General features: G+C 32.4%; 5 protein-coding genes across 5 annotated transcripts; 2 read left to right on the forward strand and 3 right to left on the reverse strand.

Annotated features, from left to right (window-relative positions):
- Window positions 1-3,250: 3,250 nt before the first annotated feature.
- On the reverse strand, window positions 3,251-4,236 carry HELRODRAFT_75292 (hypothetical protein; the record flags this gene model as incomplete). Its single annotated transcript, XM_009015580.1, has 4 exons — window positions 3,251-3,388; window positions 3,477-3,542; window positions 3,781-3,897; window positions 4,138-4,236. The coding sequence occupies 4 exons, from the start codon at window positions 4,234-4,236 to the stop codon at window positions 3,251-3,253; spliced, it is 420 nt and encodes a 139-aa protein (XP_009013828.1).
- Window positions 4,237-4,459: 223 nt separating this feature from the next.
- On the reverse strand, window positions 4,460-9,927 carry HELRODRAFT_169764 (hypothetical protein; the record flags this gene model as incomplete). Its single annotated transcript, XM_009015581.1, has 12 exons — window positions 4,460-4,529; window positions 5,102-5,553; window positions 5,676-5,864; window positions 5,979-6,215; window positions 6,624-6,821; window positions 6,935-7,124; window positions 7,430-7,531; window positions 7,740-8,037; window positions 8,543-8,805; window positions 8,942-9,084; window positions 9,264-9,504; window positions 9,794-9,927. 12 exons carry the CDS (start codon window positions 9,925-9,927, stop codon window positions 4,460-4,462), a joined length of 2,517 nt encoding a protein of 838 aa, XP_009013829.1.
- Window positions 9,928-12,656: 2,729 nt separating this feature from the next.
- On the forward strand, window positions 12,657-12,821 carry HELRODRAFT_75106 (hypothetical protein; the record flags this gene model as incomplete). Its single annotated transcript, XM_009015582.1, has 1 exon — window positions 12,657-12,821. One exon carries the CDS (start codon window positions 12,657-12,659, stop codon window positions 12,819-12,821), a length of 165 nt encoding a protein of 54 aa, XP_009013830.1.
- A 403-nt stretch (window positions 12,822-13,224) lies between these two features.
- Window positions 13,225-13,581, forward strand: HELRODRAFT_169765 (hypothetical protein; the record flags this gene model as incomplete). Its single annotated transcript, XM_009015583.1, has 1 exon — window positions 13,225-13,581. One exon carries the CDS (start codon window positions 13,225-13,227, stop codon window positions 13,579-13,581), a length of 357 nt encoding a protein of 118 aa, XP_009013831.1.
- A 1,436-nt stretch (window positions 13,582-15,017) lies between these two features.
- Window positions 15,018-18,062, reverse strand: HELRODRAFT_110285 (hypothetical protein). The gene is made up of 10 exons (XM_009015584.1): window positions 17,926-18,062; window positions 17,701-17,779; window positions 17,504-17,609; window positions 17,273-17,378; window positions 17,060-17,183; window positions 16,873-16,972; window positions 16,696-16,742; window positions 16,505-16,627; window positions 15,310-16,141; window positions 15,018-15,273 (listed from the first exon to the last, which is right to left on the reverse strand). Exons 1-9 carry the CDS (start codon window positions 18,006-18,008, stop codon window positions 15,914-15,916), a joined length of 996 nt encoding a protein of 331 aa, XP_009013832.1. The 5' UTR covers window positions 18,009-18,062; the 3' UTR covers window positions 15,018-15,273; window positions 15,310-15,913.
- Window positions 18,063-18,189: the final 127 nt, after the last annotated feature.

Consider the following 18,189-nt stretch of genomic DNA (forward strand, 5'->3'; position numbering starts at 1 on the left):
TATTATTATTATTTATTATTATTTATTTATTTTACAATTATTGTAGATTCGAAAATGCACAAATAAGCATACTTTTTTTTCCATATAATGTGAAACGTTCTGGATACAATTGGTCGCAGATATGTACGATAGCTAGATATATGTGTGTGTGTGCGTGCGTGTGTGTCTGTGCGTGTGTGTGTGTGTCTGTGCGTGTATGTGTGTGTGTGTTTAATTCGAAATCAAAAAACTTTTCGTAAAATCAAAGCTGTTTTTAAATATTGATGTTATTGTTGATATTAATGAAGTTATGTTGTTGTCATCCCGTTTTGAATTTGATGTGATCATGGTCTTGTGATTGTGTTTACATTTATACATATCTAACTTTACATGTTCAAGGACCATTGATTTGACTTCTTATCTTCGTTCATTTATTCATTCGTTTATTCACTCATTCTTCCATCCATCCATTTGTTCTTTCGTTCATTCGTTCATCTAATTAATAATTTATTTAATTTTATCTAATTAACTTCAGTTAATTAACTAACTAATTAATTGATATCGATGTGCAATAATTCAGATTAGCCATAATTAATTAGTTAATTAGTTAAAGTTTTATATTCTCAATTGTATATATTGGTCTTTTTGAAAATTTAAATGAAAGTCTAACTGAGATGAGTGTATATTTTTCTTTTGATAGGTTATGTTTTTGTTGTTATTACTTTTATGTTTAACTCTGGTGAAGAATTATTTGTTCGTTTGTTTGTTTGTTTGTTTGTTTAATATTTGGTTCTCAAATATATTTGTTAAGTTTGCAACTTTTTTTTACTTATTTGTCGCTTTGTTCGTCCAATCAAATGTTTGCTGATCGTTTGGAAAGATTCTCAATTTTAGGAATGTGTAATGTATTAGCATCATTTCTCTCTCTCTCTTCCTCTCTCATCTCTTTTTTTCGTTTCATCTTTTTTTCTCATTCTTAATCTTTCTCTCTCTCTCTCACCCTCTCTCTCTCTCTCTCTTTCTCTCTCTCTCCAATTTTTTAAGTTAAACGAGTGTTCACAAACTTTTTTGGTACTAATTGGATGACTAATTGTGTTTTTTAAATTTTTTAGCATTTTTTGGTTAAAACATTTTTTTATTGCGTTTTCTACTACTATGCAGCCATGACTTATGCAAAGCTGCTTGAAATTCGTTTTTGTCTAAGCTGGAACATCCATATCACAAAATGTACACACACACATACATGCATATGTATGCACACATCACGAAATGTACATATACACACACATATACGTACACTGCACACAACTGTATGTACATGCAAGCATGACATTACATTACAGGCATGTATGATAATCTTAAAGTGAGTTTTGCTCAGAATGGAATCGAACCCGGGCAGTGCGCAATGACAATGCAAGACATGTCATTTTTTTACCGTTTGAGTGGTTAACTTGCCGATCTGTCGATTTGATTTGGTTGATTTATTCATTTAAATATATTTCTCTAGTTAAGCGTTTTCTGAAATGGTTTTAAATTATGAATATTTATGTAGTTTTGTATGACCTCTTCTATGTAGATTCAATGGGATGGTGTAACACTTACTGCATTTAGCTATATGTTGATATTAAAAATTTGGATGTTGAAAAACATTCTCTCTCTCTCTTTCTTTTTCCCTCTCTCTCTCTCCTTCTCACTTTCTTTTTCTTTTACTCTCACTTTCTCTCTCTCTCTCTCTCTCTCACTTTCTTTCTGTCTCTCTTTACACATGTGTAGAGCGTTAGTATTAACTCATAAATAAATGTCCAAAAGAGAATGCCTATGTTGGGACTTAACATTTTATTCATTCATTGCATTCATTGACTAAACTTTATAGGTAACAAATAAAATATATGGAATAAATAATGCAATAATACACACGCACACACACGCGCGCGCGCACAATTCAATTTATTGGAATGAAATGGCATAAGTAAAATATATTAATGCACATACATGTATAATTGTACGTGATATGTGAAGATATGTTGATGTCAATTGCATAATCGTAAAATTATTTATATAATATATAGAATACAATATTAATATTGTTCAATGATTTTTATAAGTTAAAACAAATAAATAATATATATATATATATATATATATATATATATATAATCAAAAAATTTTAACAACAACCTATTGTATGTAATCTCTCATGTAATTTGAATACGGAAAAACTTGTAATGTTGTTGTGATAAATGTTCTTACATTGTAATACAGTGTTAATGTAGTTAACCTAAATGTCAATCAACAATAAACACAGTGAATACTTTGAAAATAAAATAGCCACAAAAAACAGCCGGTTAAAACGAATAACAAGATAATAAAATATACATATATATATATATATATATATATATATATATATATATATATATATATATATATCACATTGAAAACCAGGGTGCCATAGTTGGAGAGGAAATTTTCCAAATCCGATTCTAGGTAAAAATTTCCAGATTTCATACCTAGACAGATTTTCCAACTTTTGCTTTATAACTTCTATTAAATACCACTACCGTAAGAAAGGTACTTCCAAAAACAATTGAAATCAGTCATTCAGTAAAATTACTTTATAGTTTAAAACTTATTTTAAAATTGATACATGTCATTTTGTTCACACTATTAGCATATGATTTCGGTATCAAGAACGATTGGGTATCACTAGGCACACACACGCACACACACACATACACACACACACACATGGCACTATCTTAAACAAATATTTCTTAGATAAAAAATTATGAAAAGAACTTCAAATTCTTAACACTTTCTTGATTCGGATGACGAACATCCGACTTCAACTCTTTAAAAAAATTCAGACTACGGCAAAAATCTACCACTCCTCCACTCTTAAAAATAACAAATACATCAACAAAAACGCGTTTCTAATAACCATAACAATACGCACAGACGTACACACTCACAAACACACACACAGACAAACAAACACACATACACATACTATAATCTGTTATTAAATTGTTAATAGCATAAAATCGGATGAACAAGATGAATAAATAATCTAAAATGCGCACATATATACATATTGCATGTATGTAAGTATTAGGAAACGTATATATGTAGTGTATATATATATGTAATGTAACAATAATAACATAAATTAAAAGATACATGTGTGTATGACGAATGACAATAGTTTTAACGTTAACTTATGTTCAGCTCTTTAAAACATTATTATTATTTATCACTATAATTATTATTGTTATTTATTGTTATTATTATTATTGTTATTATTATTATTATTAACGGGCTCTACTTCGAAGTGCTTGTAAATGTTGATAACCAAGCCGTACACTATTTGCCAAGCTGGTCTGTCTGTGGCTATTAAGTCTGACAGAACCTAGAATAATTATTGTCATAATAATGATGATAATAATTATTATTATAATTACATTATAATTAAACAATAAATAAATAATAATAATTACGTCATCGTTGCCGAGATGTAAGCCGAGTTTTTCTGCTGCCTCGAATGCCAATTGAAAGTTTTGTTTCTGGAAAAATTATTTATAGATACTTTTAATTAAAGTTATAACTAGTCAGTCAATCAGTCCATATTCAAAACTCCTTTATTAATTTATTCTCAATTAGTTAGCTAATAGATAGATAGATTGATTGATTTATTGATTGATCGATTGATTAAATGAATGAACGAACGAACGATCGTACGAACGATAAACGAACGAACGAATGAATGACAGACAGACACCAGTCGGAAGTCTACTAACTAACCACATTAGCAGACTTCAGTTGTACGTAGTTGATGCAGCTGGGAGCATAGGAGTGCAGCAGAGCGCACAGAGCCAGACCATCGTTCCAACTGCTGCTAAAATTCGTTACCTCAACACCCTTAATTGAATAAATAAATTGCTTTTTGGTTGTAGTAGTAGAAGCAGCAGCAGTAGTAGCAGCAATTGCAATAGTATTAGTACAGTTGTAATAATGGTAGCTGCAGTAGTAGTAATTAGTACAGCAGTAGAGTTGTAGTAGTATTAGCAGTAGTAGTATTTAATATATAAACTACAAAACAATGATTAAAACCGTCAAAAACACGTGACAAAGAAAAATAAATTTCAAAAATCAACGAACATTGTAACAGCTAAGTTTATTTTGGCACCAGTTTAAAAGTGCATTCCGTCTGGACCCCCCTAACTGCTTCACCAATCCAATTAGTGGATCGCTCTTCATATTATAGGCCGAGTGTGATGATGGCGATGACGATGATGAGGCTGGCGGTGATGATAACGATGATGACAAATTCAAATGTCTGTTTTTGTGCTGTATGATTGGTGCGTTATTACTATTGCTTTTGCTATTTATCGAGGTATTTTTAGAAGGGGAATCGATTGTGAAAGAAGCACTGCCATTGGTCAGTTTTTTGATGGGCGACGAATGGAACGACGTGATTGGTTCATGAGATGTCAATCTTTGTGACGTTTGCTTCGGGGTGGACGTTAGCCACGATGTTGATAATGATGTCGCTGTTGTTGATGATGATGATGATGATGGTAATGATGGTTTTGTTTTTGCTGCTACAGCTGATGATGATGAAGAGTTTGTTGGTGTTGTTGACGATGGAGGTGATGTTTTCGATGCCCTGTTGAAACGAGACAACATCAACATCAGTCACACTCTAGAATGATACTAAACTCAAAAAATGAACTCGTCAGAAAGACACTTAATAATACTAATACAACTGCAACTACTACTACTACTGCTGCTGCTACTACTAGTACTGCTACTACTAGTAGTACTGCTACTACTACTACTGCCACTACTGCTGTAGCTGCTGCTACTAGTACTGCTACTACTACTACTACTACTACTACTACTACTACTACTACTACTACTACTACTACTACTACTACTACTACTATCAATACTGTTACTGCTACTACTACTACTACTACTACTACTACTACTACTACTACTACTACTACTAGTAGTAGTAGTAATAATAATAATAATAATAATAATAATATTAATAATAATAATAATAAAGTAATGAAAATGTAATAATAAAATTACGAAAAACGGCGTTAAGATAAACTACTTGTTAGCGTTGGATAAGATAGGCACTTCTTCGCTACTATTATTATTCTTATCAATATTATTGTCATCATCATCGTCGTCGTCAATGTATTTTATTGCCGTATTGATGTCATTGTAATCGATGATCTTAATGTTATTAATGCTGATGTTTTTGTTGTTGTTGCTGTTGTTGTTGTTATTGTTGTTGGTGGTGGTTTTCGTGCTAGGATCGTGACCGTTGATGTTGGTTTTCAAGCTGCTGGCACAGTTAATGTCGTTGATTTTGTTGTTGATGGCATTAATGTCATTGCTGTTGTTGATGTTGTTAATGTTATTGTTGTTGTTGGTGTTGTTGGAATGTTTACTTAGCGTCTGTTGCTGCAGTAATTTTTTTTCATTCCTCAACCTGTCAACCTCCTCCTCCAGCTGGATGTTGATCTCGTTGGCAACAACAACTGCTATCTGTAAGTCACTCTGCCAGCGTGTTTGCATTGTTGTTGTTGTTGTTGATTTGGTGATGTTGTTTTTTGTTACGAACAAACGAACAAACAAACAGACAAACAAAAACAAACAGACAAATCGCTAACCAAACCAACCTGAAATTGCAGCCATTCATCTTTCTCTACGTTAAAATTCAGTCTGCAAGTGTTCAGTTCTCTTTTCAGCAAATTTTTCGCCAACTGAGCCGCACTCAAGTTACCCTGCAACAACTCAACAGTGTCTGCCTGCTCTTTCAACTGTTCCGTCAACATGTTGACTTGTTGCTGGAGTTTCTGCTGCTGTTGCTGTTGCGTTTCATTATTTGGGTGAATTTTTTGTTGTTGATGTTGTTGGTGTTGTTGTTGAATCAGATGATGATGAGGATGTTTATTCCTCAAAATGTCATCATAACTACATACATCGCCGCCTTGAGTGTCATAGCAAGCAGTGGAGTTATGATGACTGATATTGTGATTATTCAGACAGCTGTCGCATATTTTAACTCTACCACCATCGCAATCATCATCGACATCATCAGCAGCAGCAGTAGCAACGGAAGCAGCCAAGCAGCTGCCGTTACAACGTAGGCTGTGGACAGCATCTCTCAACTCTCTGTTCTCTACCTCCATTGTTCCTACCATCTTTTCGTATTCCGCCTAAGCATTCGTGTCAATTAGTATATTATTATATTTATTATTATTATTATTACTATTATCTCTAGTATTATTATTATTATTATTATTATTATTATTATTATTATTAGTAGTAGTAGTAGTAGTAGTAGTAGTAGTAGTAGTAGTAGTAGTAGAAGTATTAGTAGTAGTATTAGTATTCATTTGAGATTTGAGGCATTCAACAAAAATGTGCGTACACTGTTAAGTGTCAAGTGTCGTTTATATCAGTTTCAAAGTATGGTATTAAGAGAGAGAAAGAGAGAGAAAATAAAAGTGAGATTAATTAACTTTTATTTTTTAATTAACAATTTATTTTTTTTTTGAGAGTAATTAACATTCATTCCTCCGTTAATTCATTCATTCATTTATTCATTCGTTCATTCACTTGACCTGTTTCAAAAGTAGTTCTTCTTTTTCCTGCTCAGCACAGTTGACCAATGCCACCAATTGCGATTCTCTGTCGACGCTTTGCTGTCGGCTGGCGGCTTTGCTGTTACTGCAGCTGCTGCTGTCGTTAGTGTCGCCATTGTCGTTGTTATGGTGCATCAAAAGAGGATTAGAAATCAGAAGAGATTTGAGGTTGTCGACCTTGAATCAAAATTTAAACTGCTGACTTTCAATTCATTCACTTATTCATTCCTTCATTTATCTACTAGCTCATTCATTCATTCATTCATTCATTTTTTCATTCATTCATTCACCTGTCTTCTAGAGTTCTCCAACTTTTCAGTAGTGGAGCAGAGAGACTCGAGCAAAATCTTCCTATCCATCTTGAGACTGTCGTTCACTTCGTTTAGCTGGTTGACGTTCTCTTGCAGGTCAATCAGCTCTTGCAGGGTGGCCTGTAGTTCTTCGTTGACGCTGTGCTGGGACTCTTGCATCTGCACTAGTCTACCAAACAATAAAATATCACCTTTAAGAAGATTACAAAGTAAAATGTCTTATAAGAATTGAACTATAGCGCCTGAACTTCAAGTTCCTCTGAAAGTGTTTGCCTCATTATCTAATGGAAATTTTTGGCGTTAGAATTGAGCTATAGCATTAAAATAAATGGTAATACTAAGTGGATTCTAGTTAATAAAAACTTTTTTAGTACTATCAAAAATACAATAAAAACAATTATCACCATAAATATCATAATTATAATCATTATAATTAATCGTCATAATTTATTATGACGCACAAAGGACGCTGACCTTTCACGGAGGTCAGCCACACTGACGGCATTTAAGCCCCTATCAACACTCATGCTGTTGTGTCTGTCTAGGTTCGTCGTCGCTATCAGGTCCGAATTGTCTCTGTGAGAAATTATTATCATTCATTTAATTATAATTACAATAATTATTATAACACGGTTATAATTATTATTAGTAACTTTAATATTATAGCTCTGAGAGTTGAATTATGAAAAGAAGAAAAAATGCAACAAAGACGATGAATAAGCCTAACAAACCAACAAAGAAACAAAGAACATAAACCAACAAAGAACATAAAACACAAACTAACTCATTATCGTCATCATCGACATCATTGTCGTGATCATTATTACTGTATAGTGTACGATATCTATGAGCTATATCATTCAATTCCTCAGACGATAGCCTGAAATCTGCCTGATCAATCGGGTCAGGGTTCAAGTTCACGGTCGAATGTTCATTGACACTTTGAACCCTTCCTCCATTTCTGGACATCATTTTTTCTAGTAGGAAAAGTTTTTCAGAGTCTGTGAAGTGCTCAATTGAGATGCCGTTCTCCCTCAGCTGCTGCTTTAAGGCGAGATTCTCAGATTTCAACTGCGATATCTCTAGTATTTTATTATAATAATATAGCTTTATTATAATAAAATATCAATTTAACAGTATTATCAATTTTTCTGAGATGTACAAATGGCGAATAAAGACGTTTGGAATGATGTTGATGAAAATACACATTTCTAAAACACATTTATACAAACATTTTTAAGCTGATGCCAGCTCCATCAATTATTAAGCAACGAGCAAATACTAACGCAATACAAATGATATCACACGCTAACACTAACAAATACAAACTAATACTTCCAACAAGCAAACAAAAACATCACCCTCAACAAATTTTAAAAACGGAAATAACAATCCTAACGCTAAGAAAATTCCTAACACGAATACGAATACTTCATACAAAAATGTCTGGACAATTGCTCATGCAAATACCAAACCAATTAAATTACTCAACGGAATACTAAGGAAATCCCCAAAATACAACTTCAATCATTAATGCAAATACTAATTATATTACTAATTACATTATTAATACAAATACACTAATACCTTCAGCTCTGTTTTTCTCTCTCTCGTTAACTAACACTCCCTCTAATCTTTCTATCTCTCTTCCCCTTGACTCTGCAAGGTCAGTGAGTTCTAAAATTTTGGCATCCAGCAGCTTTTTTTCCTTTTCAAATTTTATCAGTAGTTCTGCGTTGTATGCCACAGCAGGTTTCGTCGTCGTCGTTGTCGTTGTGGCAGGTGTGGTAGCTTTGGATTGTATGTTCTGGATGCTGTATGCCCTTTTCAAGCGATCGTTTGGCCTATGTCTGTTGTTGTGGTTGTTGTTTATCGATGATGCTGTTGTTGTTGTTGTGGAGTTTCTTGATGATGATGATGTTGTTGTTGTTGTTGTTGTTGTAGGAGGTTTTGTCGTGGAGATTCTTGTGGCTGATGGTATTCGACAGATGTTCTGAATGCTGTGAGCTCTCAGGGGAATTCTGCGATTTCTTAACGCTGTTGACGCTCTTAGTGATGACGTTGTCGCTGTGGCTGATGTCGTTGCGGCTGAAGTTGTTGTTGTTGCTGGCGCCAAATAATTCGACGTTCTGTAGCGCTAGTTTTGTGGCGTTGCGTGAAAAAAAGAAATCAATTCGACATTACATAAAAAACACAAAAAATGTTTTAACAACATAACAACCATAATAACAAAAGCAACAACAATAACAACAACAATAACTATAGCAATAATCATTTTGTATCATAATAATGACTCAGTATAACCAACTGTCAAACTGCTTACAGAATCATAGGGACAGGCAGATTTCAAACTATTATTATTATTACTAATACTATAATTACTTCTCTTATCCTTCAAGGAAATAATCCTTTTAATAGTACTATAATTATTATTAATATTATTGTTATTGTTGTTGTTATTGTTGTTACTATTCAGTGTTCTTCTGCTCAAGAGTAGCGCATTTTTTCTCAACACACTTGCAATATTGTCTCTGCTTCTTTTCAAATTCCTACAGAAAAAAAAATTTGGAAATTTTATTAAAAATTAAAGTAATTTATTTCTTAATTAGCAATTAATTCTATTTTAATTTGATTTAACTAAATTTGAGATTTATTTATAAAATGTAGTGAGAATATTTTCTATAAAAAGTGACCATGAATAAAACTGTATAGAAATGAGAATTTATCAATTTGCGCATCAAGACATTCACTGTTAATTTATTTCATTCATTCGTTCGTTTGTTCATTCATTCATTCATTCATCCATCCATTCCTTCATTCAATCAATTAATTTCTAACTGTGCTTCTTGTTCTTCCAAGATTCTATTCAATTGCTTCTTTTCTCCAGATATCAAAATTGAAGATGGTCTTAAATGATGTTGTTGCTGTTGTTGAAGTTGCTGATGTTGTTGCTGTTTCTTTATTGACGCCATTTTCTATCCCAACTACCATCAATCAAATTTAGTCTAGAGTTCTATTAATTAGTTAATTAATTAATTTATTTATAACATATCTTATAACTTGAGTAAATATATCAAAATATATATTTAATTAATAATTTTATTTATTTATTACAGTTAAAAAAAATTGTTGCCAAATAAGTTTAATAACATACATATACACAAATACAAATTGGTACTACACACAGATAAGCATAAAGCCCTTAATACCTTAGTTCAAACTATTAATTAAAATAAATAAAAGAACAAATAAAACATTATAACAATTTCAATTTTACAACACCAAAGTGTTGTAGAATTGTTACAACGTCAAAGTTTTTTACAACGTCAAAGTTAATCTTGACAAAGTCAATATTTCCCTATATATACAGCAAGGAGCACTGACGATGATTCATTCGGAATCGAAATATGGCCTTATTTGCAGCATGAATTCGAAAAATAAGTTTATTTTTAATTTTAATAAACTAAACGTTCACCAAAAAACTTTAGTGAGAAAAATCGAAAAAACGAACTACAAACATATTAATGCCAAACATTCGGTAGAATTTATAGAATATTGTAAAAATTATGGTCTATTACCAACATATATATATATATATATATATATATATATATATATCACATATATGTATATATATTTATACACATATATGTATGCACGCGCACACACACACACATATATATATACACAAAGTGAATAAGTCTAATTAATATTAACCCATTCATTGCATGTACTGTAGTATCTATATATTTGTAATATTATTGATATAAAATAAGTATGTGTATGTGTGAGTGTGTGTGTATGCGTACGAATGTGTGTGTGTGTATGTGTTGAACATTTGTTAATATGAATTTATAACACTTCAATCAGCAAATCTATTCAATTTCATAAGAATCAACTTGGAATTACTAAGTTTATCTAACACAATACCCAAAGCACAGTCATGAAGAGAGAGAGAGAGAGAAAGAGAGAGAGGCAAGAAAGAGATGAATAATGACATAGTTTGTCAAGTTACTATATAATGAATCACAAATCACATCATGTTGTTATAGTAAAATTTTGTATTAATTTTTGAAGAATGGTTTATCAAAAGTTCATGTCTTACTATGTTTATCAATTAAACTCACAAGACACACACATCTCTCTTCTCTCTCTATCTTTCTCCATCTCTCTCTCTCTCTCTCTCTCTCTCTCTCTCTCTCTTGACTTACATAAACTATTTTTTAGGTGTTCTTAAATTAATTTATCAGTATCTTCAACCTTTATTTGAATGGACAAGTATTTTTTCATCATACATAACTTAATAGTTAATAGCATGCATCTCTTTTTTAATATACTTTAGCAATATTATATTACAGACTTATATATAAAAGTAATCAGTTAAACAATAGTGTCTTAACTTTTACAGGTGTTAAAGAAAGTCTAGATCTCTCTCTCTCTCTCTTTTACTTTCTCCCTCCCTCTCTCTCTTTCTCACTTTATACTATTATGTTACTTAGTATTAATTAATCTTAGTTTAGTACTCTAGTAGTAGTAAAGTTTGGTGGTTAAATTAGTATTAGTTAAATAGCATAAAAATATGGTTTTCTCGTTTTTAAGTATTAAAAATAACTAATTAATGAAACCAATTAGTAATTAGTAGAAATATTAGGTAACAATAATTGCGTAATTATTATACATTAGTAATGATTTCTAGTAATTGTTTTAATTAAATTAAAATTTAAATCAAAGCATGCTACATGTACGTACCTATTAGAGTAAAAAACGAGTGTGAAAATTTTTAAATAAATTACAAAAATTAAATAATGACAAAAATTAATTAAAAATCACCTTCTCGTCTGCTTCTCGTAACATTTACAAATCGCCGTAAAAATTTGATCTAAAAACTGTCCAAAGAGATATACACGGCTATTTTTAAATTTTTTACCTGTGTAATTCCCCACTTTTTGATAAAATACTTTAGCGCTAAATTTTAATTTTTTGATTAAAAAAATATTTTTTGTTCAATACAGTATCACACATACAAAGCAAACACATACACACCACACACACACACACACACATATACATGCACATATAATATACATACACAATATTAACAAAGACAATAAAATCATCGTAAAGTGATAATCTATTAACTTTGTTTCGTGGTCGTAATTTAGTTAGGCATAGACTCTGTAATTAATTCTGCATCTTTGTTTAGCGTTTTAAAGAAATAAAAAAGAGATGAATAATGAACTTTGCGAACCCTTGTTGAATGGGTATATAAGAGTTACGACGTCATCAAAAATTTATAATCGTCTCAGTCGCGTACGAAACGAAGTTTGTTCTTATTTGGCTTAATTCGTGTATTAATTTTGTTTCGTATTATTTTGTTCTTAATCTTCAAGCAAAATGTCAGACATTGAAAAAGGGAATGATATTAGCCGATAGACTTTCTAGATTACGAAATCTACATCTAAAAATGAATGAAGCTAGAAAGCTGAATAACCAAGCTCTCATGGGAGAGGAAGAAGAAGAGGAAAAATTCTGATACAGGATTTGGTGATTTTGAGCAGGCTTCGTATCAAAGGTTGACGAAGAAGATGAAACAGAGGAATATAATGAGGAGGAAGAAAAACTTGGATAGGAGGTCTTTTACGCAGGCCTAAACACCTTGGGGACAACGGAACACAAGGACACCCCCGAAGCCATAAGTCGGATGGTTGAGCGCGCTAAATACAGCAGACGACGCAAACACGATGAGGACGATGACATCGACTACATCAACGAACGTAACATGAAGTTCAACAAAAATTTGGAACGCTTCTACGGACAGTACACTGCAGAGATCAAACAAAACCTTGAGAGAGGAACTGCCATTTAATTGTGAATGTCTCTTCCAAAATGACTATTTTAAAGCGTGTCTGTTGGATTTCAATTGATTGTATGCTGATTTTTGAACGTTATTTGTATATTTCATCAATATTCAATTTTTTTTTATATTATTTTCAACAAAAAACTTAATAAACAAAGATCGTTTGCCTTTAAATCAGTAAATGATACGCTATTTGAATAAAAATATCGAGTTCGAAGCATATCCTCAATGTAATTTAGTGAAAGCAAAATGAAATATATTAATCTCTTAAAATTGCCGCACCACCATACAATATTAATATTATGAAACACATTAAGAATGGATTAGTCGTATTTAAAGAAATATAAATATGACGTATATTTGGATCAAATGAAAATTTTTATAGCATTTTTGAAGCATCATCAAAGCAATCATGGACTTGAAAAAAAAAGAATTCCAAAGAGTTGCCAAACTCATCTCAATGTTGAATGATGACCACAATGATCGACCAATGCCTCAAAGTTCCGTACTTCAGCGGAATATTCATGTGTCATATGTAGTGAAGTTTGAAGAACGTACGATGCTGCACGAATTATCATGTGGCTACGTATTCCACTTCCAGTGTTCCAAACTCTGGTTGAAAGAGAAAGCATCCTGTCCCTTCTGTAGGAAGGAGGTTGCCAGCGCCCACGTCAAGGATGTGGTATGTAAAAATTTGCGTGATGCTTCACGGAAGAGGTATATGAAGTTGAAACTCACCACTATCTCCAATTTTAATGAAAGATTTTGAAGAAATCTTCATGCACTGTATATATTTCTTTATGTATTTTAGTGAATTTATTCTGCCTGTGTATATATCAATCCTTTTAAAAGTTTCAATTGAATAAAGATAGCAACTCAAAAATTGCTCAGTTTCATTGAATCATGGAAATTCATAATTCTATGTGTGAAGTTTCTATGTGATTGTAAAGTTAAGTGGAGCTTCTATGTGATTGTAAAGTTAAGTGGAGCTTCTATGTGATTGTAAAGTTAAATATAATCGTAAAGTTCATTGTCTGTAAAATTGTACTAGTATTGTTTTGTAACATTGTTCTATGTATAAAGATTCTATGTGATTGCTTTTTATCAAAAATTATTATTATTTCAAATCGGTAAAAGATGAACTGATTAAATATAAAACACACTCGCGTTATAATTAATAGATCATTTCTATTTTAATTTAAAATCCAATCGGCGTCCTTTATAATTTTAATCAACCAATTAAATAATTAATCAATTTATTGTAATTCATTAACAGTGCATAAAATACGTTCAAGTAAAGATAACAGTAAAACAGCAGTGTCATCATCGTCGTCATCGTTCTCGTCGTCATCATCATCATCATCATTTTGATAAAATACATAGTAGTAGTAGTAGAGTGAAGAAATGGCAATGAGTAACTTCTTGCCTTTTAATTATTGTTAAAATAATTTACCATCATTAAATAATATTTTCATAATAATAACAACAAAAACAATAATAATAACTCCATTATTATTTTAACTAAAATAGAAGACCAAACGAGATTAAACCACACGATGCGTTAATTAAATTAAATTAAATCATAAAAACATGCACTCCGACAGAATACGGATACTACTTATAAAAAAAAAATAATAACAATAATATTATTATTTGTATTATCACCCAATAGCACCATCGCAATTTATTTATTTATAAACAGACAAATCTTACTCCCCAAACAATAAAAACACACACACACACACACAACACACACACACATATAGATATATATGTGTGTATATATATATATGTATACACACATATACATATGTATGTATATATTTATATATACATACACACAGATATACACATACATACAAACACAACATCCTTGAAAAGAGAGCATGTATCTTTCACTCTCTCTTCCTCTCTCTCCCTATGATATTCAAGAGCAGAAAAAATGGAGGGAGTGTGAAAACTAGAAAGAAAGAAGGGAAAATTTTAAGAGAGAAAAGGAAAGAAAGAGAAAGAGAGAGATACGACATGGATTACGTAGTTTAAAATGACTTTTTTTGTACGCTAATTATTTGATTTAGCTAATCAATAAATAAATTTATTACACACACACACAAACAAACAAGCAAACACACACACACACGCAAACAAGCACGCACACACACACACACACAAAAGCATACTCACTTTAAAATTTACTACAAACAGTTTAACAGTTGAAAAATCATTTTATTGCTCAACAAGCAAAAATTATTTACAAAGAAAGGATAAATAAATATATATATTTAAATACATTATATATATATAATATGTATAAATATATTATGCATATATATACATACATAGTATGTATTATATATACAATATATAACATAATAGAGTCTATATATATATATGTATACATCTATATATATAGTATATAACATAACATAGTATTGTATATATATATATATATTTATATATATATATATATGTGTGTGTGTGTGTGTGTGCGTGTGTGTAAAATATGTATGTAAGGTTTCATAAAATCTACGCTTCATTCAACGGCGCCACAATTAATTAATTGGCTAATAATAATAATAATAATAATAATAATAATAATAAGGGTAGAAATAATACTCCAAACGTTACTAAACAAATCAATGATCATAATAACAGATAATAATGGTATTAACATATTTTCTTACTAAAATATTATCGTACATTCTCATCATCTTATCATATACTATAAAAATTATCATAATTATTATCATTATTGTTGTTGTGGTTATTATTATTATTATTATTCATTTATCCATTCGTTCATTCATTTTAATTTAATGAATTCCAGCCCGTAACATTATTTGATTGGGTGAATAGGTGGAGAGAGAGATAAAGATGAATGAAAGAAAGAATGAAAGAATAGATAAATGAATGAATAGATCGATAAATAGATAAGTGTTGAAGATTGTTAGAATAATGAAGGATGAACTGATAGATACAACAATGAATGAATGAATAAGTGAATAAATGATTGAAAGAAGAATGAAGAATGAATGAACGAACGAATGAACAAACAGATAGAGGTGACGATGATGAAAGAATGAACGAACGAATAAATGAAATCATTTTTTATGAACAAGAGGCACTGAGTCAATTTCTCCGACGTTAACTCTCGATGGATCTGCCAGTACCGAGAAACCCAGCATGGTGCCGTCCAGTTTTGTCATTTTCTGTTTTTTACCTTTCCTAGATGACGCTACTGCAGTCGCGGCTGACGCCGCTGACGTAGACGACGACACAGCTGCTGATGTTGCATTAGCTGATGATGATGACTTCTGCTGTTGTTTCGGCTGTTTGGTCGCCGGTTGCTGCTGGTTCGATCCTACCACGTTCCAGTTACTGTTACCGTTGTCCTGCTGTTGGTTGACGGTGTTAATGTTATTAGTGTTGCTGCTGTTGTTGTTGTTGTCGACGACCATGTAGACAGAGTTGATTGCGATTAATGTTCTCATTGCAGTTTGTATCGCATTGTATGCATCAAAATGTTTTACCGTCCAACACACCGCCACACCCTCTCACGCAGACAAAATCATCTATTCAAACACACAAGTAGAAACATACGTACCCACGCACGCACACTCGCACATACACGCGCACAGTATTACCTTTTTGTTTTTCTTTTCCAGATTGCTGTCAGCACTCCATCCACCAACACCGCCAGCGGCAGCAGCAGCAGTAGCCACTGCATTTCCTTTCTTTCTCTTCTCGATGAACTGCTGTGCAAATTCTTTTATGCGTTTCGATTCACCCAGGTAGCTGTACACATAGTCATACACCTGCATTTGAATATTCAGCCAATATGTAAATGATATGCAAATGTTTTAACACAAACACACGTACGTACCTCTTCGGTTGATTCAATATCTCTCAGCAAGCCAACCAGCGTCGGTACTGCAAATTGTAACATTTTTATAATGACAAATGAGAACATTAATCAACTATAATAACACTCGCAAACAATTTACTAATTAAAAGAAGCTATAAATTTTATAATTAGGTGGAACTATAGAAGAACACTGACTGTCAACATCAACTTTCATTCCTTTCAGTGACTGCTGGCACCACTCCGTCAGCTCATCCTTCCTAACTTGCGGCATTTCAAACAGCTTCTGCACTACCACCTGTCAATAATTAGTTATTTATTTTTACACTATAGTCACGCAATGACAACAACAACAACAACAACAACAACAACAACAACATACAACCTCTTCTTTGCTAGTCTTAGTGTTTGCTTTGGAGCCACCGACGACAGCATCAGCTGCTGGCTTCTTGCTCTGCTGTTGCTGCTTTGTTGAAGACTTGGTTGGGGCCAAAGCTGGAAACTGAGAACTAGTGTGAGCACAGACAAACATATATACATACGTATATAAGCATTAGCAATGATAGCCATTATAAAAGCAGTTATGGCAGTTACAAACTTATCAATGGGTTTCTGTGGCTTCCTACTGTTTCCTTGATGATGGTGGAAAGGAGCCGTGGACAGGGGTTCCCAGACTGAACTTGCATCATTTGGCACTGATGGCGCTTTTAAAATGTGTTTTACTTTATACAAGCGTGCAGACAAACTACACAAACAAGCAGTCAAACAATATGGACAAACAATGTAGCCAGACAGACAGGCAGCCAGACAAACATACAAACAAACAAACCAGCAATATTGTTGATGATTGGTGGTACCAAAGGTAGCTTGCTAATAATTTCCTTCGCATTGCCAGTCCACTGCGATCCAAATGAACCAGAATCTGACGGTCTGTTCTGTATTTCATGGGGTTTACTGTGATGCTATTGATTGATAACGAAATGTTTCTTTTAATAGGAAAAACCGGAAAAAACACTAAAAACAAACCTGGCTTTTAGTCGCCTCTTCACTCATTTGCCTCTCTTGCTCCTCGGCCTGAATGTCCAGTAAGGATTTGGCAGGATTCCTGAATCGTGATTGGTCAGAAAAAGATGTCATAAGTGCTGTAAAATATTCAATAAATTTTGCTAATTTGCAAGAGTGGTCACTAAATAATGTGTTAATAAAGTGCCCCAAAATAATAAACGCCATATAGAATAGTTAATTATTCACTTGGGGTTATATTTCCAGCCAGATTTGGACGGCTGCTGTTGTGGATACTGATACAGCTGCTGCTGTTTTTTTACCTGCTCCATAAATTGTTTTTGTTGTTCCTTCTGATCAACAACTTGAGAATTGTTGGGAATTTTGAACCTATCGAACGTTAGTGATGATGGCGATGAGGCTGATGTCGATGACTGCCCCCAGGCGTTTGAAGTTGTGGCCGACGCAATTGGTGGTGTGCCGGTTTTTTGCTGATGTTTTTGTTGCTGTTGT

This window comes from Helobdella robusta (genome assembly GCF_000326865.2).
Source record: "Helobdella robusta unplaced genomic scaffold HELROscaffold_16, whole genome shotgun sequence".
NCBI lineage: Eukaryota > Metazoa > Annelida > Clitellata > Rhynchobdellida > Glossiphoniidae > Helobdella > Helobdella robusta.

What these genes read in the sequence shown, in the direction of transcription:
- HELRODRAFT_110285 (XM_009015584.1), bottom strand. Translation starts at nt 18,008, where the DNA reads ATGGAGCAGGTAAAAAAACAGCAGCAGCTGTATCAGTATCCACAACAG. An exon ending in GGCTGGAAATATAACCCCAA is followed by an intron (nt 17,780 to 17,925) that starts GTGAATAATTAA and finishes ATCACGATTCAG; the next exon opens with GAATCCTGCCAAATCCTTAC. An exon ending in CCACAGAAACCCATTGATAA is followed by an intron (nt 17,184 to 17,272) that starts GTTTGTAACTGC and finishes TGCTCACACTAG; the next exon opens with TTCTCAGTTTCCAGCTTTGG.